Source organism: Gymnoscopelus microlampas (genome assembly GCF_963454915.1).
Source record: "Gymnoscopelus microlampas genome assembly, chromosome: 9".
Lineage (NCBI taxonomy): Eukaryota > Metazoa > Chordata > Actinopteri > Myctophiformes > Myctophidae > Gymnoscopelus > Gymnoscopelus microlampas.
This window is the reverse complement of record NC_139946.1, coordinates 53771013-53794721: the sequence shown is the minus strand read 5'-3', so window position 1 is coordinate 53794721 and position 23709 is coordinate 53771013. Positions and strand designations below refer to the sequence as shown.

The following is a 23709-nucleotide window of genomic DNA, read 5'->3' as shown; positions in this document are numbered from 1 at the left end:
TATATATATATATATATATATATATATATATATATATATATATATATATATATATATATTACCTAATCTCTTCTATGCAGCGACTCCAAATATAGTCTTAATATGTGGGCTACAAATCCAATAAAGTAGCCTACACTAGTTGCCATACTCTGTATGTAGTTCCAAATGCAATTTCGGAGCAATAACATTTTCCTATTTAAAAGTATTTCGATTTATATGTATGGTCATGGTTATTGTGTAATTAAAAACAATGCTGTTTATTACCACACTACAGCACATCTGAATCTCGAGCACTTCAATTTGCACAAAATACCTGACAGTAAAGCATCAGTAGATGAGAATTTTAATGATTTCTATAACTTTGGGCTAATATTCATTCAGTGATATGCCACACAATTGTGCCTATTATGGCACTAAATAGGCCTACTTGTTTTGGCCATATTAACATTTAATTTCAGCAAATAAAGATCTTCAGCAGGTCTCCGTGGCTACTGAAGTGACACAAAACAAACACTACCGTTTAAGGGTCACACGCTGCCATCTACTGAGCCTTTTTATATGTTCAGGCAGGATTTTACTGCGCATGTGCAATACCCCGGTACTACGCTGGGACACGCCCCTGTAATCCATCCTTCTTTTTTATTCTAGGCTTCCATGAGGAAGCATTTTTCCCCAAGGGGCGGGATCAAAACAATGGCCCACGACGCAATTGGTTAGACCAGGGTTCCCCAATAGGCGGCCCGCGGGCCATTTGCGGCCCGCGAGAGGCAACTGTGCGGCCCGCGACGACTCCTGGCATAAAACAATTTTTTATTTTTTATTTTTTGAAAAAAAAAATAATAATAATCAAATTCACACACACTTACAAATTGTGCGTAAAAATTATAACAGACCCCCCCTAAAAAGCACTACACAAGAACCCCAGGCCTAAAATAACTGTCAAATTAGCTAGATTAGAGAAAAAAAAATCGACATAAAGTTGACAAAAACAGAAATCAAAATCCACCCAAAACCGTGAAATTTTCGCCCAAAACCGCAAAAAAAAAAAAAATCACCGGCCCTCAGCTTGGCACCCGAGACAGAATTTGGCCCTTGGGGAAAACTAATTGGGGAACCCTGGGTTAGACCTACAACCAACTACCAATCACAGTACACTAAAAATGGGACTGGTCTTCAAAATTGCAACTGCAGATTTGCCCGAAATGCCCCCTATACCCGCATATCTGTATAAATACCTCGAAAAAGTTAGTGACACCGACAGTCACAAAACTAGAGGGAGCGTAAACAACAATCTGGTAACACCCACCCATAAAACAAACATGGGCAAATTCTCCTTCTATAGCACTGCCACCAAGGAATGGAATAGTCTAACCCCATCCCTCAAAAAATGCAGTTCGCTGGGCTCATTCAAAACAGCCTTAAAAACTCATCTTTCTGGAGGCCTAAAGAGGAGCTAGTACCAGTTTCCCTGTAGACAGACGACCGCCCCCCACCTCCCCTTTTTTTGTATATATTTTTTATTTTATTTTTTGTACATAGTGGTATTTTTTTTTCCTCTGTATTCTTATGTTGATTTTTGAACTGTTTGGTTGCTACTATATATGTCTATGAAATTAATTCAAGGACCCAAACGGAAACAAGTCCGCAAGGACTTTTTTGGCCGGACCTTTTAGACAAAAGCATTATCAAATGTAACTGTGTTGTTTTACATTCTTTTGCCTAATAAAACTTTCAATCAATCAATTTCACAGTCTCCCATATCGCATCGCAGAGTGCAATTGTTTTTTTTGCACTCGCAGATTCGTCTGGTCCCAGGCTAGCCAGTTCCCACCTGATGTTGTGTGGGAGTTCTGACTGCTTCAGGTCGTCCTGAATCACTGCTAGCTTACATAGCGTCTTGAGACTAGGACTGACGTCTAAGATGTAAAGCGCATCTGTGTTGTGTCCTCCAAAGAGGAAGACACGATCTCCCACCATGCAACAGCACGTCCTACACATCTCAGACAGGCCTTTCCCCTTGGGCTCAACCTTCTTCCAGGAGAGGGTCTGTGGATTTAATTTCCACAGATCATTGAGGAAAGATCCCCCACAAAAGCCACCACATATGTACAGCTCTCCATTGTAGGTAAAGGCTGAATGATTCCTCCATCCGTCTGAACGAATCGGTGTAGAAGGTGTGTTCAGCCAGCAGTTGGTGTCTGTGTCAAAAACTCTGATGGTGTTGTTGTTGTACCAATTATCCCCCGTGCCCCCAAATACAAACATCTTTGTCCCGATGATGGTGGCAGAGTGATAGGCTGAATCAGGAGGTAGAGTACCTCTGGTGTTTATTAAAGACCAGACCATTGTGGTGGTGTCCAACTTGCAGATGTCTTCAGTGTGTCCAGTCTGCAGCCTGTATCCTCCATGTATATACATGACCTTCTCCAAGACACAGGCCGAGTGGCTCCTCCTCTCCTCTGGAACAGCCCCAGTAACCCGTGGTTTGAACCATCTGCGGGTGTCGACATCAAACGCATAAAGACGGTTGCAGTGTTCGCCTGTGTAGTACTCACTACCTCCCCAGAAGTAGACGACATCTTCTATCAGCACAGCTGTGCAGCCGTAGCGCCTGGAGGGAACCTCAAGGGGACGTTCTCCTCTTCCAGGTGTCACTGGGGTCAACTTCCTCCAGAGCAAAGACACTGTGTTGAAGACCTGCACATCAATCTGACCCTTGTTGTTCTTGTCAGTGTTCATTCCAAAGTAGTACAGCTTGTGTCTCACTGCTACAGCAACACCATCGTCTTTCTTTATTGATCCTTTCTGAAGCGACGTCCATGAAAACATTTTGAACACGACAGTTAATGGTGAATTGAAGTAAAAAAACTGTTGGGTTCCTGCTCTGTAGAAGAATGAAGTGCTTTAAGAGCCAAAGAAAAGAAGCCAAAGGATTAAGCTTATAGATTCAAGAGCTTTTAGAATCTTGGTCAAAAGAGTCTTGAAGATAACAGGCTTGAAGAGATCTGTGTTGAAGAGTTGAGTCTTGGAGAAGCAAGGACGTTCTTAGATTATTGGGAGCGTTGATTCAATATGGACTCTCTCTGAGACTGCATTGCTTTTTATCCTGCTCTCTAGATTGCTCGTGTCATACCGGTGAGGTCACATCTACGTATGACATCAGGGACCCCATATTTGGGCATGGCTGACCTGCTGGGAGGCCGTATATGGATATAGCTGAATCATCAGCTGTATACATTTATTTTGCATGCATTCATACATACATAGATACAGATCATGCGTTGCTAGCTTGCTATCTGCTATCTTCAGAGCGCAACACCAAAGGGCAACACCCGAGCGCAACCAAACATAAAATGACTTGTATTTTAGTTCTACTGGATCTCTTCCTCTCTCCACTAGTCCCTCACTAACATTTTAGTCTAGTTTTTATTTGTTGACGAAATCGTCAATAGTTTTAGTCATCATAGCTTAGTTTTTATTTAGTTTTGAGCTTGTAGATCTGCTATTTTTGGTAATTGTGTGTGATCATCATCAAAGTTGCCCACCCCTGGTCTAAGTGGTTAACGTGATTATTATGAACGAGATCCAAAGACTCACTGATGAGGTCTTCTCTGCTGTGCACTTCTTCTTGCGTTAGGATGCTTTCTCTAGAGGGGGACAGGGACAAAAACAAAAAGAAGGGACAAAGTCATGTCTAGAAGAAGCCAAGATGGGTCACAACATGTGGAGTAGCTACTCCACATGTTGTGACCAAAATCAACACTATAGTGTTGATTCTGACAGCACATTTTGATGTAGTTTTAGTCATAGTCTTTTGAATAAAATTCCATTTAGTTTTAGTCATATTTTAGTCATCTGATTTTTTTAGTTTTTGTCTAGTTTTAGTCGACTAAATATCATAAGATTATAGTCGACTAAATCTACAGTTGATTTAGTCGACTATAATGTATGTTGGCGGTGCCTTGATGGCGTCGTAATGGCTGATTTTACACTCGGTTGCATGCTGAAAATAGCCGATCTACAAGTTCACAACGCGTCGCGCTGCAACGCGTTGCGAGCTTGTAGATCTGCTATTTTCAGCATGCACACCCTAGCGCAACCAAACATAAAAGTACTTGTCTTGTAGTTCTACTGGATCTCTTCTCCACTCGTCCCTCACTAACATTCTAGTCTAGTTTTTATTTGTTGATATATTTGGTCTTAGTTTTAGTCATCATAGTTTAGTTTTTATTTAGTTTTTATTTAGTTTTCGTCAGTGAAAAAAAGGTAGTCGACCAACATTTTTCGTCATAGCTTTAGTTGACGAAATCAACATTGATGTGGAGAGAGCTTTGGGGGGGGAGGGGAGGGGGAGGTGACCTACTTGGCGTTGACGAGGATGACCAGCATGAGGAAGAAGACGAGGAAGGGGTCGGTCTGCTGGAGGTAGCTGTCCCACACCGCCTGGGTGACGTCTGGGAGGCAGTGGCTGGAAAACAGACTGCCCAACTACAGTACACACACACACACACACACACACACACACACACACACACACACACACACACACACACACACACGTTAACTTTCAACCTGGCATCCCTTTTTTGACCATGTCATGTCATATGTTCCATACACAACAATGTTCCAAAGTCTTTAGAAAATAGCTAGATCTAACAACTTGTAGATCTGCTAGCTTCGCTACTTGTCGTAAGACAAAGTATATACAGTATGGCTTCAGCTTGAAGCTGCAATTGTGGGTTTGAATCCACCTCCGGTGCATCTGGCTTTGTCGCATGTCTAAACTAACAAAATTAGCCTGTGTACACAGGAGGGAAGCCAAAAGCAATACAAAAATAAAGCCGCAATTGATAACTTTCATGTCCTACCCGGGATTGGAACCCGGACCCCACCCTAATGAATTGTTACTGTTGAGTTGTAACGGAGAGCACGTTTGGGAAGGCGAGTTGTTTCCACTTGAGTTACATGCAATAAGTCATGTGAACCAGTAGGTGTCCTACTACCCAACAAACAGCAGAATTTAAATGTCTCAGTAGAAGAGCAGGGAAGCCAAAATACAAACACCGCTGTTGTGTATATTGTGCTTACAAAACTCAAAGTTGGTCAAAATAACCGAAAAAGTCCTAATGTGCGATTCGTGAAACAGTATGAAAGGAGCCCCCCCCCCCCCCCCCCACACCAGTGCAACACAATATGTAAAATGATGTTGTAGTTTTTCTTTTTTCACCCAGGTGAAGAAATCAAAGATTGAGGCTTTAATCGTTGCTTTTATATATCATCTTGACCATTGGTTCTCAAAGTGGGGTCCGGGGACCCCCAGGGGTCCTTGAGGGAGTTCCAAATGGAACCAAATGGACCCTAACGGGTCCATTTGGTTCCATTAAATTGACATAGATTTTACAATATAAATTGCGGTCCAAGTGATAGAAATGCCATTAAATGGGGGTGTAGAAACCATTCAGGGCATATTTGCCAGCACTAGCCTATACATGGAAATCCCCATAGATGGAGACAATCGACCTGCCAAGTCGTGATAGAGACCTAAACGTGCCATATGTACGGAGTCTGACATCAGCAACCTCTGCCCAGATCTCCATATATAGAGATAACCGTCACGTCCAGGACGGACAGCATAATCCCATATTCGGGCATAACCGACCGTATAAAAGGCTCGATCTGCCTTAGTTGAGTCAGTCCCAGCAGCGACTCCGAGAGAGGTTAACCACTAACAGAGAGAGGAGCATCAATAGAAACCAGTAAAAGTTGGTTAGCACAGCCTAAAGCATATTCTCATAGTGGACTTGGATCTGGTTAACGAATCAGTCGATATCAGTTTCTATAGGGGGTCTGTAGCCCTAATGCATGTCAAACTGGGGGTCCTTGAAATTAAAATGGTTGAGAATCACTGCTAGAGCCGTAAAAAAATCTTCTCTTATGGGGGTCCCTGGCATATCTTTTGAAATGGGGGTCCGCGGGCTAATAAGTGTAAATTTGGGGGTCCTTGACATGAAACAGTTTGAGAACCACTGATCTTGACCACTGCATATGCTCTAATCTTAAAACAATAACCCGGAAATAGCCGATCTACAAGCCGCATTGAGAGCTTGTAGATCGGCTATTTTCGCTAGGCAACATGCTTCCCATAGAAGACATGCGGCTTCTACGGAATCCAAGCGACAGTCGTGGCGATTGAGAACCTTAAATCCATGTAACCTTATATTCACTAAAGAAACGTTACGGCTTGTTGTTTTGAGGACGTTTTGAGGACGTTTTGAGGTTATCTGGTGTGAAATCAGCGGTGTGTGTGTGTTAGGGTTAGAAAGAAGACGTTTTGAGGTTTATCTGGTGTGAAATCAGCAGTGTGTGTGTTAGGGTTAGAAAGAAGACGTTTTGAGGTTTATCTGGTGTGGAATCAGCGCTGTGTGGGTGAGGGTTAGGGTTAGAAAGAAGAAGACGCACCCAGCTCATGGCGTAGGAGTGGGGTGTGATCTTTTTGGTGTCCAGGAAGGAGCAGAGCTCCGGCTCGTGGTACTGCAGCAGCAGCCTGAACAGGTGGAAGGGCCGACCGTTTGGTATGCAGTCCCTGAGAGGAAGAAAACACACAAAAAACACAGAGGGACCGTTAGGATTCAACTCCCCTGGTCAAAAAATCTTGATGAGTTTTTTAAACCAATAAAACTACATGGTTACAACAGTTTGAGGATAACACAATAAAGTCCTGAGACTTGTTTCCATTGAGCTTCTCTCTTAACACATCGGGTGCCAATCACGGTCTGAACCGTGTGTTTACATAGTGGCGCTCCGGTGCCGTTCACGGTCTGAACCGTGATTTCAGTCTTTTTGTTTTTTTTTTCGTTTTTCTCCGCGCGGGCGGGGCTAGAGCAGCCCTGGGAGCTCCCATTGTGATCCTGCGAAGGAAGTGCCAGATCGCTCACCGGAAACAAAAAAAAATCTCCCATCCGCTTCCTGTCTATTTCCTACTTTGAAACGCCTATATCTCCGAATCTGTTTCCTGTGGGGAAAACCGGTCATGCGCGATGCGCGATCCCCCCCCGTTGTAACTCGCAAGTGAAATGTTATGGTTCCAGGGTGTAGCCAGGGTCATCGCTCAACATGAATGGATGCTTTTTTTCGTGTGGATTTGCTCGTCGCGGAGTCTACAGATTTAAACAGTAAAGCGCAGTCAATGGGGAGAATGCTGGCACCCAACGTAAGTTGTTATGAAAAAACGCTGGCACCCGATGTGTTAACAGTTAATAAGTTAAAAACACATTACAATACAAAACACATGACAGTAACATATGTACATACATACTGAAAAACGTATGTTTCTATATCAGTGGTTCTCAAACTTTTTCATGTCAAGGACCCCCAAAATGTATGTGTATTTGGCCGCCGACCCCCATCTCAAAATATTTTGTTCCAGGGACCCCCCAGAAGCAAAGCTTTGAGTTAATGTTTGCCTTAAAAGAATATATATATTCATAGATTTTCACACATTTTCACGTTTTTTCAAAAATAGCCAAAGTGTAAAATAATGCTTTTTAGCTCAAATGAAAAAGTGACACAGATGCGTTCCAGGTCTTAAGGGGTTAGACATGCTTTTGGTATCAACATCAATACAGCATGGAATTGTGGACAAAATCTTGTCCAACGATAACAAAAAGTCTTGGGTCTGAGAGGCTAAATCTCATCAAACGGTGGTTCCGTGGCTCTAATGCAGAATAAATAATGGACCTTGGGGGGACAAAATGCAGACGGCTGACTGACCTGGGGATGTATTTGTTCATGACGGCGTAGAAGCAGTTGTAGAGGTCACTGCGGGGCAGCTGCAGGCCCAGCAGAGGTTTGAGCAGGTGAGGCCAGCCCAGCTCCGGGCTGAAGCTGATGTTTCTGGACTTGCAGTAGAAGGTGATGACCGACTCCACGTCCGACACCATCTCCTCCCCGTCTTCCTCCGCCGACACGCCCAGCTGGTCTACACACGCGCACACACACACACACACACACACACACACACACACACACACACACACACACACACACACACACACACACACACACACACACACACACACACACACACACACACACACACACACATACGGTAACACAGCAGAGACAGATACGTGTCAGCAGAGTGCGCACTGGCCATTAACCCCATAAAGAAAGACCTGAGGCCGATTCTACAAAGGCCTTCTAAATCAGTAGTTTTCTAATTGAATTTGGCCTCAGACCCCCGCCCCCGCCATCTGATTTTTTTTGCCAGGGACCCCCAGAAGAGAAGATCTGTTTTATTAAAAAAGAATCATAATTATTCAAAGTTTTTCAAACACTTGCAAGATTTTTCAAAACATGTTAAACATTGCAGATGTACAAGCTCATGGTGCGACACCAATTTTTGTTCACTCTCTCTGGAGCGCACTTTGAGAACCACTGAGTTAATTGTAGAGTTAAGCCCGAGAACTGCGCGGGTGTGGCGCGCCATAAATAGCAGATCTACAAGCTCACAAACTTGTAGAACTTGTAGATCTGCTATTCATTTATTTTAGTGCTTTATTTCACAGGACAGCAGGAGGAAGGGAAAGAGAGCATGGGTCATCATGACTACCATAGTCATAAATCAAATTTTAAATAAATCTACATTTATGTATTATTATAGGAAATTAGAATTAAGCAGACATAGGATAAATAAATTAAGTGCTGACAGCACTTTTAGTTTCACATACAAAGCACATTTTGGATTTTAAAATCCAAGGGACAAAATTGTGAGCAACTCTTCTCATCAACATTTTGTGAAGGCTGTAGTAGCCGTCTTAACTTTACCAACTGGCTTTGTGAAAACAGACACGTCATGTTGTTTGTTGGTGGTTGAGATTTCAGTTCCTTCTTGCTCATTATCAGTTCAATGTAGGCTGGAAAATGATTTGTGGTTTGTCATAAAGTGTCTTTCCAAGTTCCCTTTCTTCACCATCACTGCCCAGTTGTTCATACGCGCTCAACCCTGGACTAATCACAGTCACTGGATTTGAAGATGGGGAGTCAGGTGGCTGGGATAAGAATTCAGAGAAAGATACTGACTGGTGTCTAAATACTGTATTGACAGGAGGGATCTTGAGCGGAAAACTGTGCTATCAGTTGTGGCATCGGGGCAGTGTGTGGGCCAGTGGCATCAAGGCCAGTGTGGCCTCAAGGGCTTCTAACGTTTTGAGGGGCATGAGAACAAACTACGGTCGCCACAGCAGCCATGGCCATGGATCACATTCAAACCAGCATGCTAAGTCAGTTGATCTTACAGAAAATGGTTGCCTTCCCCTGATCTATCTCTATTCATTATTCATCAGTCCTAACAGCAGTCTACATCAACTCTGGTCAGCAACAACAGGGTATATACACAGTCAAGTAAACAGAGCGCCAAAACATCTATGAAGTGCAACCAACTAAGTAACTACCGTAAATTTCGGACTATAAGCCGCGACTTTTTTCCCATTTTTCGACCCTGCGGCTTATATAACGGTGCGGCTTATCTATGCATTTATATAGCTAACGGCCACTAGGGGACCTCCTAAATCTAGGGATTTTACACCCGCGGTTTATAGTCCAGTGCGGCTTATATATGTACAAATCATTCAATTTAGCTGCTGCGGCTTATATTCAGGTGCGGCTTATAGTGCGAAAATTACGGTATATGGCAGATAGAACTCAAACCTAGCAGCACTCAGCATGGCTTAAAGACTAACAGGTCTTTGCAGGCATATAAAATCACACCTCTCTGGTGACACTGAAGCTCAGATATAACAAAGTTGAAGCACAAAATGATTTGTTTGTGTCATTTATTACATGGGTGGGATCCACCGTATAATAATAACTAAGAGAATCTCTAATGATCTGCGTGTGGAGATTCATGGGGTCAGAGTAGCAAAGTTAAAGCACTATATTCTGATAGTAATCATTGCTTTAGTGTGTCAGTAACAGGAGTCTCCCCGTCTTTCCAGCCCTTTAATAAAAAGAAAATACATTTTCAGGTAGGTGACAACATTTCAGCCAATCAGGAGAGAGTACCCATTTATCAGCTCATTTTTATAGTGTTCCAGTTCCAATTTGTTCTGCTCATTTCTTTGTGTCGTCACTTACAATTTCACTTGTTTAATCTGTATCCTGAGTTCTCTATCCTGATTGGATAAAATTGGAAAAATGCATTTTGTTTATTAAAGAGCTGGAGAGACATGGAGACTCCCGTTACTGAACAAACACTCTATAGCAATGAGTACTATCAGAATATAGAACTATTTAACACTTATTTTGACCATCGAAAATCACTTACCCTACCTTTAAGAGTAGAGAATAAGATCAAATAAAAATATAAACTATATAGACTTTGAGCATAATGCTAGACATCTGCACTTGATCCGAGTTAACGTACATATTCTATCAATAAATATACGCATCAATGTATAATCTATAACCTGCTGTGAATATGAGACTGATACTTGGTCGCACTTCATAGTTTTCTTGGCACGCTGTTTACTTGACTGTGTACCACTGTTGTTTGTCGACCGATAAAGTGCTACCAGTGCAAAAAACAGCAGATCTACAAGCTCACAGCATGACGTACTGCAACGCGTTATTATGAGCTTCTGGTTCTTCTATTTTCGCCACGTGACACCGTCAGAGACGATGGAGCACTATGAATTATTAAGCACAATACGCCTAGGCTATTTTTGAGAATCTTCGCCTGGAACGGCATGCCCGAAATAGGGACGCCGGGGGTTAATGTCGTCTACTGTATGTCGGGTGGAAACCGCATTATGTCCAGAACTGTGACTTTTCAGGATTCAAATTACAAATTTGCATAAGTAGCAGATCTACAAGCTAGAAAACATCGAGTTTGTAGATCTGCTACTTTTGATGCTTTTGTGTGACGCTGTAGTATGATCAAGTAGGGCGTCAATTACATTTTTTTTTAACTTCAAATATGTAATTTTTTAATAATATTAAAAAATTACAAAAACCTTACGTTGCTATATACTTTACATAGTAACAACAACCCCAAAAGGGGTTCCCGTCTTGAAAGGTATAGTTACAAATAGGGGTTCCTTTTTCAGTCACTTTCAGCACCTGATGCTAGGGATACTAGGGATGTTAATTAGTCGATTAATTGGCTTTTTGGGGGGGCGGATTGTGAAAGTTACAGGTATGGTGTGTTGTGAGCTTTAACCATAATAACACAGTAATCCTTAATCATATCCATAGAGCTCTGCAGAGGGTGCGTGCGTGCGTGCGTGCGCGTGCGTGCGTGCGTGCGTGCCTCCAGCTGATGCTCGTTGATGCTCATTAATGTTACATACATCAAGGCAATTATGTTTCTGCACTAATTTTCAGACAAGAATTTTCCTTTTGGTCCTAAAAACGATAATTTGCATCCCTACCTACATGATGCACTGACATTGTACTGTCATGAGCAGGCCTTGTGCCTAATGTATGTACAGTATGTTGTGTGGAATGTGCACCGACAGGATGACACACCAGAACCCATTGTAATAACAAACTAATGGACGAAAAAAGGTCACCACACCATTGTTCTACACACGACTACTACTACACCCTCTCCTCCAGGCTGCATGACTTCATTTCCTGGGTGGGAGGGAGGAGGGTGTCCTAATATATACTGCAGTGTTACCGACTAGGTGCTGTGTGTGTGTGTGTGTGTGTGTACAATGCTAGGACCAGCAGGTTAATTAACATTCAATGCACACATTTTTTTTATGGGTCGTTTGTAACCCGATGATCCACCTCAAGGCCTCAAGGAGTCAAGGATGGGCTCCGTCATAAAAGGATGCATCATGTTATGATGGAGTGTTATGGATAGCCGTTATGTGACTCGCATACTGTATATTCCCTCTTAGATTCACTGTTGTTGATAGACCTTCCACATACCCACTGTTGAAGGCCAGCTGACACTGTATCAGTCTCATATATATATATTCACAGGTTATAGATGAGAGATTATTACATTTAAATATGTATTGATTGAATATACATATACGTACATATCTCAAGTCAGATCATGTACAGATGTCTAGTGTCAGACTCAAAGTATTCTTTTTTTTTTATAATCTTATCTCTCTACTCTTACCTGTACCTCTCCTGTGTTTCATTTTACGGCTGTTGTTGCTACTGACCTCCCAAATTTCCTCACTCAGATCAATAAAGGTTTATCTTATCACATTAAAGGGCGGATCACAAGTTGCAACAAGGAATGTTCTGTTGTGTTGTCCAGTGCAGAATGTTAATGGCGTTGTATGGCGGCATTATTATCTATGTAATAAATTATATATGGTATTTCAAAATCATAAAAAGACCTTTTGTACTTCCACAAAGACCTATTAGTCATAAAAACGATGTAATTTTGTCCAGTCCGTATGGTAGAGTATGTTAATAAAATAGAACTTATACAATAGGGGTGGTTGTATTGTGTCTCCCTGCTCTTCTAATGAGACATTTAGATTGTGTCAAAGGTCATGTCTCACCCAGACACAGGATCTGACACGAATTGTGACCTGATGGTCAAGATTCAATTTCTCCCCTGAGCAAGCCATCAGGCTCTACTAGCTCAACGGTAAAAGTGGCAGCACTTGCGTCAGGAAACAGGGTTCAAATCCGGGCGGGGTAGAAGAGGAAAGTTACTATAAGTGCAGGTTTAAGCGAGACCGAGTGCTGATTGGCTAACGTATTCATCTCGCTTGAGCATTTCCACACATTTCTTAGTCACACACACAGGGGGGGTGGGGGGGGGTCACCACTCACCGATCAGCTGTTGGCTGCGGTTGTGAATCAGAGTCTGTTCTGGCAGGTCCAGTACTCCGTCCCACGGTGACAGACTGTCTCCCTTTCCGGCGACGTTCAGCGCAATCTGCCAATACAAGAGAGGAAGTGTTTACTGATTAGAATACAACCCAACATACAGAGACGGTATTCACCGTTAGCTGTACAGACAACGAAGCCTGTCGAGGACCGAAAATAGCCAATATACAAGCTCACAACGCGTTGCGCTGCAACGTGTTGTGAGCTTGTACATCGGCTATTTTCGGTGTGAGTATAAATCAAGCGTGAGAGACACGTGGGGAACTTGCAAAGCACAGATTAGAAGACTGAAAGCTTGGCTAACAGACTGCCGGGCCATCTCTGATGAACAAGATATCAATATGGATTTCATATCGAGGCTTTGTCAGATTGCCCGGGACGAAAATAACCATCTTCTACTTTTGTTCCAAACGGTCCGATGAATCTTTTAAAAGGACTCTGTTCTAAATGTGGTCGTGACTCATGTACCGAATCAAGAATGAGGGATTCAACAGACTGTGAATGTACTCTGCGAGGTCGCTGAATCATTGCTGACTTCTGTCTCTCTCAATTTGTAAACGTATGGCTTTAGGCGTGAAACACTACAACACCGGTCTAATCAATGATGTGTGGTTTTAGAACAATCAAGTTCAGTCTTCAGTGTTTTTTAACCACACAAACCCTAGCATCCCTATTCTGGGGGGGGACTTTGCCACAACACTGAGTCGCAGCACGTTGTGGGCTTGTAGATCGGCTATTTTCGGCATGGGGATTTGGTGTAGAGGGAAAAAAAGAGACCAGGTACAGAGCCACCCCCGCTCAAGATTACTAAGTATAGAGTGCTTAAGTGTAACCAGACTTGGGACTTAAATAATGCACATATTCATGTCAATACCAGAGCTATCATTTAATCAATGTACTGTATTTATTTACTGAGATCAGACTTCTTCAGTAACACAGGTTAAAGATGAAGCAAGAGAGAGATAGAGAGGAGATTTTCGGTGACATACTGTCCTTTACATCAGGGGTGTTCAACCTTTTCAGGCCAAGGACCCCCTAACAGAGAGCGAGATGAAGCAGGGACCCCCACTATATATTACATAAAATTGTGTTGCAGATTAAAGCTTGTCATAGATGTTGGATTCATGTTAATGTGTATTTTCAGACATTTAACGACTTAAACCATCAATACTTAGTAAACTTTCACTCTGTACTTGGTCTGCTCTTTTTTCCCTCTTTGCCGATAATAGCCGATCTACAAGCTCACAAAGCCTCGCGCTGCGAGGCTTTGTGAGCTTGTAGATCGGCTATTATCGGCTAAAGTTGTCCTTAGAATAGGGATGCTAGGGTTCAAGTGGTTAATGTAAAAAACAATGATCCTATCACACAGAGATTTGGCGGACCCCCTGTAGCAACTCTGAGGACCCCCTAGGGGTCCCGTACCCCCTGTTGAAGACCCCTGCTTTACATTATTGACAGGGGCAATGAAAACGGTCACGTTTTCTACCGACACCGCTTGGAAGAACTGAGGAAGGCCTACGTGCCGAAACGTGTCTGTTTCTCGAGGTATAGAGTCTAAACAGCTGCTGCTGCTGTGCTAATCTTCATTAAAGAATCCAGAACCCTCTCAAGAGGGTGCGGATAATAATTATTTAATTCTACGAACACCCACCTTCCACATCTTGGCTCTCTGTTGAGCAGGGATCTCCTGGACCTGGACCATACCTCGCTCCATCTCCATGTCAGAACCCCCAGAGTCCAAGGCCTCGGCCAGATCCTGGTCCCTGAACGCACAACCAGCACACACACACACACACACACACACACACACACACACACACACACACACACACATTGTTGTTTATTAAGGATCCCCATTAGTCTACACCAGTGCTTCTCAACCTTAAGAGAAGATTTTTTACGTCTCTAGCAGTGATTCTCAACCATTTTAATTTCAAGGACCCCCAGTTTGACATGCATTAGGGCTACGGACCCCTATTTAATGGCATTTCTAACTCTGGGACCCAAATTTATGTTGTAAAATCAATGTTAATGTAACTCTGAGAGTGTACAAATGGAACCAAATGGACCCGTTAGGGTCCATTTGGTTCCATTTGTACACTCTGAGTTACAGACCCATAAGGGTCCATTTGACTCCTATCTATCATTTAGCTGGGGACCCCCTGGAACTCCCTCAGGGACCCCTGGGGGTCCCCCGACCCCACTTTTAGAACCACTGGTCTAACACCACAGTGGAGACTATTCTACCCGGGGTCCAGGCAAAAAGAAACATCACAATACATAACATAAAATGCAGTAAAACATGGTCAATGTATTGGATAAAGACTATGGTAGATTTAACACATGCATTCACAGTCTGAACACTAGCACTACTGTAGGGCGTGCACATTGCGAGTCCATTCGGCTCCATTTGTACACTAAAGAGCTAAATTTACACTGAGGATTTTTATCATGTAGATTAGGGTCCCATTAGTCTCAGTCAGAGATAGAAATCGTATCAACTGGGAGGTCTCTGTGGTCTAATAATCAATATCAATGTTGCAGACCTGTAAGGGTCCACTTGCAACGACCTCAAGGAACCCTGAGGGTCCCTGGACTGTCACTGGACCCCACTTTTTCTTTAGAGAACCACTGGTTTATGAAATCATACAAGAAAACCTGTCTTCTTGGCTCTCACTGCCAACAAGGACCCCAGGAAGACTATGAGGCTGATTCATGTGTCTCTAATAGGGATCCTTTAATAAACAAACATAAACTGCAGTGTCAGCTTTCAATCCCTTCTTTAAAAACATATATAAATATATATATATTTAACTTATGTTAGACATTCATATTCTTATGTTTTAAATCTTGTATCACACTGTGAACGAGTTGTTCCATGCACAGAACTACTTGACCACAAAGACAACGTGCATTAATCAGTGGTGGATACTTTTACTCCACTACATCTCAGAGGCAAATATTATACTTTTACTCCACTACAGTTAATTGACAACTTATACTAGTTGCTTTGTATATTTTGATTATTATTACAAAACATACATTAACCACCTATTTAACACTTTGGCTATTTTCAAAATATCCAATACATTTTATACATAGTGATGCCATGTGAAACACGATATTCTGCAATATGAGTACTTTTGGTACTTTAAGTACATTTTGATACCAATACTTTTGGACTTTTCCTCAAGTAAATTTTGATTTCCAGACTTTTAACTTGTAACTGAGTATTTCTACATTGCAGTATTAATACTGCAAGTAAGTACAAAATGTGAGTACTTTTTCCACCACTGGATACTATCAAACAAAACATTAACAATAAGCTTCTCTGAAACGCAACAATAGTCCCTTTACACAGACACACAGAGAGCAGAAAACAGACATTTATAATTCATTCATTTGGTTTTTCATCCTTCAGTTTATTTATCATTATTTTAGCTTTCCATAATCGTAAGCTAACAGTTAGCAGCTAATAGGCTAACGGTGTTAGCCTTCGGGACTCCCTCTTTATATGGTGTTTCGCCCAGGTGGGCGTGGTTACATACTTAAACCTACCCAACCCAGTGGTTCTCAATCTTACTCATGTCAAGGACCCCCAAATTGACACTTATTAGCACAAGGACCCCCATTTGAAAGGATATGCCAGGGACCCCCATATAAGAGAAGATTTTTACGTCTCTAGCAGTGATTTTCAACCATTTTAATTTAAAGGACCCCCCAGTTTGACATGCATTAGTGCTTCGGACCCCCATTTAATGGCATTTATACCTCTGGGGCCCCAATTTATGTTGTAAAATCTATGTTAATTTAACTCTGAGAGTGTACAAATGGAACCAAATGGACCCGTATACACTCTCAGAGTTACAGCACTGTTAGGGTCCATTTGGTTCCATTTAACTCTCAGTTACAGACCCATAAGGGTCCATTTGGTTCCTCACTAGTATCCATCATTTAGCCTGGGACCCCCTGGAACCCCCTCAACAAGGACCCCTGGGGGTCCCCGGACCCCACTTTGAGAACCTAACCTCACAAACAGTGTGCCTCAAAAACCACGCCCACCTGGTCGAAACACCAAAGAAAGAGGCCCTTCTTTCACCCAGCTGAGCATAATTGATCAGCTCGTCTCTATCATGCATTATGATTAAACATCATACATATATGTATTAAATACACAGCTTACAGTCATCATCAGTTAGACAGAGAGACAGACAGACAGACAGACAGACAGACAGAGAGAGACAGACAGACAGACAGACAGACAGGTTCTTACCAGCTGCCTGTCAGAACTTCTTCTTCCTCCACGGTGTCCGCCATTGTTGTGTTCTGTTGACGGGCCACGTCAAGTGATGCCGTCAACACGCGCCGACCGTCGTAAAAAGCTGTGCATGTGACGACGATGCCCACTGGATTGTTATTAACAACAACAACAACAACAACAACAACAATACAACATGTACTGTTTGGCTTCAATAATAATAGTAATAATAATGAGAAAGATTTCGTATTCACAATTAATTTTATCATTATTATAGCTAAATTTTATAGTTTTCTTTTTTCCCCCCCACATATTTCATATAAAAAATAAGAAAGCTGCGAGAACTGTCCTTTTGTGTTCACTCTTCAATGTTTTCTGTTAGTAAATCCCTCTGGCTCTGATGTTGTTGTATTGATGTATTAATAACGTATTTGTTTGTTGTCTGTGTTTGTTTTGTGTTTTTTTTTATTGTATGTCATGATTGTTATAAATAAAGATTTGTGGGGAAAAAAAGAAAATAGTATGTGTATGTGTATGTGTATGTATATACTGTATGTTTATGTAAATGTATGGAAGTAGTATATTTATATGAATGTAGACGTATGGATACAATATGGACAATTACAAAATATTAATGTTAATTATTTTGTTTTTCAATTTGTCTTGTCATGTTATTTATCTATTAATGTATTTTCTTCCATTTGTGTATTTTTTATCTATTATCATGATTTGAAATATATTACATGAATTAAAGTTCTCAGTCGCCACGACTGATTCCATAGAAGGCAGCATGTCTTCTATGAAAGCATGTTGCACAGCCAAAGTTTTATATTTTCGGTTAATATAAGATTGGAGCATTTGAAGTGGTCAAACCAGCAAAATGTTTAGAGGTGTCTTCCATAAAACCCTAATGGTCTCGGATATTTCATAAAAGCAAAGGTTAAAGCCTCAATCTGTGATTTCATCACCTGGTTGGCAATATGTAGAACAGCAAGATTTTACCTATTGTGTTAATTGTTTAGGAAACGGCGCTAGTGTGGGGAGGCTCCTTTCACACTGTTTCATAAATTACATAATAAGACTTGGCCATACACATTCTTTCAGTGTGAGATTTTTTTTAATTTTGCTTTAATTCATGCAGTGTCAACTGAACACTATAAACAATTCAGTTAAAACACATACATATTTTGTCAAGGGACATTTCAAAAGGGCAATATGACATATTTAGAACCACAATACCTCCAAGTAAGCTGTTCTAATATTGTATTATGGTGTTATCATTTTATTATCAGTGGTTCAAGTGACTGCAGGATTCATAGTCTACCTCAGCCTTGTGGTTTCATAAAACTAATGTAATATTTAACATACTGACCTCTGCTAACCATCATAAAACTGTACTTTATAATGTCATAAAGAGATTCATCCAACGTGGTGATTCTATATTAGGAAAAATGTGTAAAAAGTACAGTACAGTTAAGTACAAGTGTAAAAGTATAAGTGCAATAGTAATTTAATAGTAACGTTACGTATCTTGATTCCTCAACATGATTACTACTGAGATAATTTAATTTCTACATGAATCCCCCAATATTAATTACCATTACCTTTAAAATCATTCAAATAATCCTGTTATTATTGCTGGCATTAGTACCATTACTGATGTTATTAATACTATATTGAAAAGTGATAGCAGACAATGGACACTAAATATTATCTACAACTTTGGTAATTATTGATTATTGACACTAGACAGTAGAAATTATCCATAACATGACGACATCATCGTCATTTTAAAATGGACTGGTATTCCCCTTTACTGTCTCAAATAGTTTGTCTTTATCATCATCATCATCATCATCATCATCATCATCATCATGTCTAACTAAGTTGTTCCAGAGTTGCACTGATCTTCCATGGTAAAATCTGCAGAGGGAGAGTACAGGTAGTGCCAATGTATGGAAAGAGTGTGTCCGTGAAAGTGTGTGTGAAGGTGTGTATGTGTGTGTTGCTATCAAGATCAGAGAATGACAGCGTTCCTTTGTTCCAGTCCAGTTGGACTCTGATCTTCTTGGGGTTCTGCTTCAATGAGAGTACTTCAACATCGACTGACCCTGGTGAGGACTTTGCTGTGTATTCACCTGCATTGAATCCTACTCTCCAGAGTGGACCCCCTCCAATTCCCTTCCTCTGATAAGACTCTGCTGACACAGCCAGTCCCCAGCATGTATTGTCTCCAACCTCAACATCCCAGCTGTGAGTCCCAGAGTTAAATCCTTCAGAACCCAGGACATCAAACCAGCAGTCAAACCTCTCTGGGTTGTCAGGAAGCTGCTGTATCTCTCCACGTCTCACACTGGTCAGATCATCAGACAGGATGAGTTTTGTATTGGCAGTGTTTGGATCCAGAATGACAGGAGAGTAGGAGACAATGTCCTTCATCTTCTCCCAGACTCTGAAGGTCAGGTTCTTCAGGTGTTTGGCCTCGTCTATCAGTGCTCCTGAGACCGGCTGTGGGTCCTGCAGTGTGAACTGGACTCTTTTCATTGTGGTCTTGTAGTTCTGCAGGAATGAGATGTCTTCAGCTCTCAGATCCTCCTCTATGGCTCTGATTGTGTTTGAAAGACTTGATATCTCTCTGTTCAGACCCTCAAGCTTCTCCTTCATCATCTGACTCTTCTGCTGTTCTTCCTCACTCAGTACAGTGATCCTTGCCTCCTCTTCCTCTTGTAGAAACTGATGAAGCTTCTTAAACTGTTCCTTCATCTGCATCTCTGTGTGCCGGGCCCGGACCGTAATGTGTTCTGCTGATTGGTCACAGTTTGTTTTAACTTTATTAAAGACCTCCAGTTTCTCCTGTAACGGCTTTAGTGATTTCTGGACTTCCTCCTTGTGATCCAGTGCAGCTTCATCGACGGGTCTGAAACTGTGGTTGATGTGTTTCTTAGAATCTCGACACACAAAACACGCTGGCTGTTGACATTCCAGACAGAACAGTTTGAGTTTCTCAGCATGCAGACTGCAGCGAACCTCAGACCTAGTTGAAGCTCTCTGATGTCTCTCCTGTATGAAGGCCTCACACAGGTTCTTCAGAGCCAGGTTTCTGGGTGGATCCACAGAATGTCTCTCCTTACAAACTGGACATTCCTTTATTACCTTCTCTCTCCACCACTTCTGCAGACAGGCTTTACAGAAGCTGTGGCTACATGACAGAATAACAGGATCTTTAAAGATGTCACAACACACAGGACATGAATAATCCTCTTCTGGGCGTGATGCGTTGGAAGCCATTTTGTCTCTGAATGAAGCAACAAACACTCTGCTCAATTAAGGAAATCAGCCAGTCAGTGGTGGTAACACTCCCTCCTCTAGAATGTTCCCTGATGTTTAGGCTACTTTCACTTTGAAGCGTGGTTCTTAAAGTCCATCCAGCTAACAGAGTCAGCAGCAGGTTCCAGTGGTCTGGGTCAGTATTCCCTCCTGTAACTGTGGAAATACAGTCTGTCCTCCTCACTGGAAGTTGTGTGTTTGATCTGAAGGGGAATCTTATGTCTGTCTCTCTGTGTGAGGATGGAGGAGTGTGCTGTAAGTTTCTGTTTCCTGCTTTCTGTCTGCTGAGTCTGATAGGGGCGGAGCTTTGACACACCACAGACAGAAGTGTTGCAAAGGCGAACAGTCTTCTCCCGGGTGGTTGAAGCCAGAAGGGGGCGAGGGGCGGGGCTGGGCGGCCACGCGAATTGAAGCACAATGACAAATATTCTCTGCCTTTCTAATTAAATATCAACACTTTGCTATGTGGACCATCAACCCAAAATAGACCTTTGTTGACCCCCGGAGGAGAATTCACGTCATGGCATCAGGCCTGTACTGGGATCACAAAAAAAGACGCAGTTTTTTTTTTAATCTTTAGCTTTGTAGTAGTTTTGACCTTGTAGATCAGCTGAAAATAGACTAAAGTTTGTTCTGCTTATGAAAGTGCAGGCAGGAGTAATGCTAGTGCTGAGATGCTCTCAGCAGCAGGAGGAGCAATGTTCTCACTAAATAAGTGTAGAGGAATATCTTGCGGAGTTTCAATGTTAATATGTAAATATGGCAACTCATTTAGATGTAGGTTTATGGTTTCCCATGGACTATAGCAGTTGCAATTTCTCTTCTTTCATAACATAATCCCCACACCAAGAGTAAAAAAAGAAAAAACGTTTCAGTCATTCGGTCCGACTTCACTGTAGCCCATAGTAGCCTTTTCATACGCGATATGTGAAAGTTTATAATATTTAGAGAAATTGAAAAATGTCAAATACAAAAGTAGTCGTGAATATTTATTTTTGTTTCTCATAAGCGTGCATCCGTTGTATTTTTGTTTCTCATCATCCGTTGTCCGTCAACAACACAGCCGTCTGTGCCTCGACGTTTGCGCTCTGTCTCAGCCTTTACAGTCTATGGTCTCAGCTCGCTTGGTGTGGGCGGGGCTAGCGCCGTCCAGGATGTGACGTAGTAACTAGCAGCCCCGCCCCTCGCCCCCTTCTTCCTTCAACCACCCGGGAGAAGACTGTTCGCGGGAGGCGAAGCACGCACACACGCGCACGCACGCACACACACACACACACACACACACACACACACACACACACACACACACACACACACACACACACACACACACACACACACACACACACACACACACACACACACACACACACACACACAAATCATTCAAATCTGGTAGCTGACCAGTAGGCCTACAACCAGTCTTATACTGTTGGCCACTGAGCAGCTATGCTCCACACATATATTGAATTGTTTGAATGAGATGTGTGAAAGTCTTTTATTTATTATATTTAGTGTAGACAGGGAACAATTGAGAGAAAGGGATAAAATGTTTTTCCTCTGTTTTAGTTTTTTTCATGGCAGCCATGTAAGCCACAGCCACTGCATCCCATTAAACAGTGCTGTCTATTACTGTTGGAAAACGGTGGTTTTCAATATGTGGCCAAGCCACACCAATGGGCAATCCCATTCTCTACAACAGTGGTTATCAATCTTTTTCATGTCATGGACCCCCCAATTGATATGTGGTCGCTTTTTTGCCAGGGACCCCCAGACAAGAAGATTTATGTTTAAAAAATCTAAATTAATCAACATTTTCAAAAATAGCAGTTATACAGCTCACTTGTGAGCTGTATAACTGCTATTTTTGAAAAACAATATATAAATGGATAAAGTGGTTTAGATGATTGCGATGCTATGTTTTTTTTAGACACACACACACACAGAGAGAGAGAGAGAGAGAGAGAGAGAGAGATTTGCCATATAAGATTTGCCAAACAAACTCTATGAGCTTGTATATCTGCTAATTTTGAATAGCCAAAGTATAAAAAGTTATAATGATTGTGATGCTATATTAACAACCCCCCCCCCCCCCCCCCCCCCCCCAAAGGAGTGGTATTACATTGGTTCCTCAAAGTGGGGTCCGGGCCAGACCCCACTTTGAGAACCAATGTAATAGACCACCACTTCAACTCTGTAAGTAAGGAATGCTATCCTGCCACTAGAGCAAATGTCCACAAGAGGGAGACACAGGACAAAGGACATGAAAGCAGAAGTCTTGAAGCCTTTGTTGTCTGGAGTGATGGCCTGGTTAAAAAGACTCCTACAATCCTTTGATTTAGTGTCTTCTGGGATTGAAGGTGCAGCTGATCACTGAACTTGGTTGAAATTTTTTTATGAGCATGAAAAGGGCCTTCAGTCAGTCATTATATCTGAACTTAAGTGGGTAGAACGGGGCAATTAGCATTCAGTGTAATTTTACATTTTTACAGCCCTCAATAATGGTTCCTAAAACACAACATGTCATAATACATAACATACATATCTATGTACATACATATGTATGTATGCATGTATGTATGTATGTATGTATGTATGTATGTATGTATGTATGTATATATATACAGACAGACAATATTTGTACAATTTATTTATGAAAAACATAATATTTTTGCCAGACCCAGGGGGTCGGCCTACAGGAGGCTTTGTCGGTCGGTCGGTTCAAGGTTCAAGGTTCAAGGTTCAAGTTTATTAGTGTCCCCGAGGGGCAATTTGGTTTGCAGCATATAGCATCAAGTGCAGTACAACAACATTAAAACAGACAGTAAAAACAGTACAACAGAACAGTAAAACATCCATAGCCGGTACATAGAGTTCACATTAGGTCATAAAGAGCAAAGTGTAAGGTGCTATTCAGTCAGTGCAGTGTACATGTCCATTGAAAAGAATACGTGGACAGCAAGGAGACTGCTCGGTGCACGTATTAACTAAAGGCTATCTCCTCCTTGGCTTCTCCATGACCGAGTTCAGACTGCCGATAGAAATGGGAATAAAGGACAGTTTGTGCCTGTTTGTTGTGGCACTGGGGGTCCGCAAGCGACGGCCCGAAGGAAGGAGTTCGTACTCGGTGTTAAGTGGGTGAGCAGTATCTGAACGAATCGACTTGGCTTTTTTGATCACTTGTCTATTAAAGAGAAGTCCAAGGCTGTTCATGTTTGTACCAATAACCTTGGAGGCAACTTTCACAATTTTACCCAGGG

At 41.9% G+C, this 23709-nt stretch overlaps 2 protein-coding genes across 3 annotated transcripts in view; both read right to left on the bottom strand.

Annotated features, from left to right (window-relative positions):
- The window catches only part of tbc1d23 (TBC1 domain family, member 23), a 35772-nt gene extending 17137 nt beyond the window's left edge, over positions 1–18635 (bottom strand). For both annotated transcript variants that reach the window (XM_084066758.1, XM_084066759.1), the window contains exons 1-8: positions 18495–18635; positions 17138–17246; positions 14516–14627; positions 12808–12913; positions 7771–7978; positions 6460–6583; positions 4364–4488; positions 3598–3647 (exon numbers count right to left, since the gene is read on the bottom strand). In XM_084066758.1, the coding sequence (XP_083922884.1) occupies positions 3598–3647; positions 4364–4488; positions 6460–6583; positions 7771–7978; positions 12808–12913; positions 14516–14627; positions 17138–17246; positions 18495–18510 (850 nt within the window). In that variant the 5' untranslated portion in view covers positions 18511–18635. The remainder of the gene's footprint in view (positions 1–3597; positions 3648–4363; positions 4489–6459; positions 6584–7770; positions 7979–12807; positions 12914–14515; positions 14628–17137; positions 17247–18494) is intronic.
- Positions 18636–18791: 156 nt separating this feature from the next.
- On the bottom strand, positions 18792–20663 carry LOC311052015 (nuclear factor 7, ovary-like). The gene has a single exon (XM_084066773.1). The coding sequence runs from the start codon at positions 20408–20410 to the stop codon at positions 19001–19003; it is 1410 nt and encodes a 469-aa protein (XP_083922899.1). The 5' UTR covers positions 20411–20663; the 3' UTR covers positions 18792–19000.
- Positions 20664–23709: the final 3046 nt, after the last annotated feature.

Coding starts and splice junctions, on each gene's coding strand:
- LOC311052015 (XM_084066773.1), bottom strand. CDS start 20,410: ATGGCTTCCAACGCATCACGCCCAGAAGAGGATTATTCATGTCCTGTG.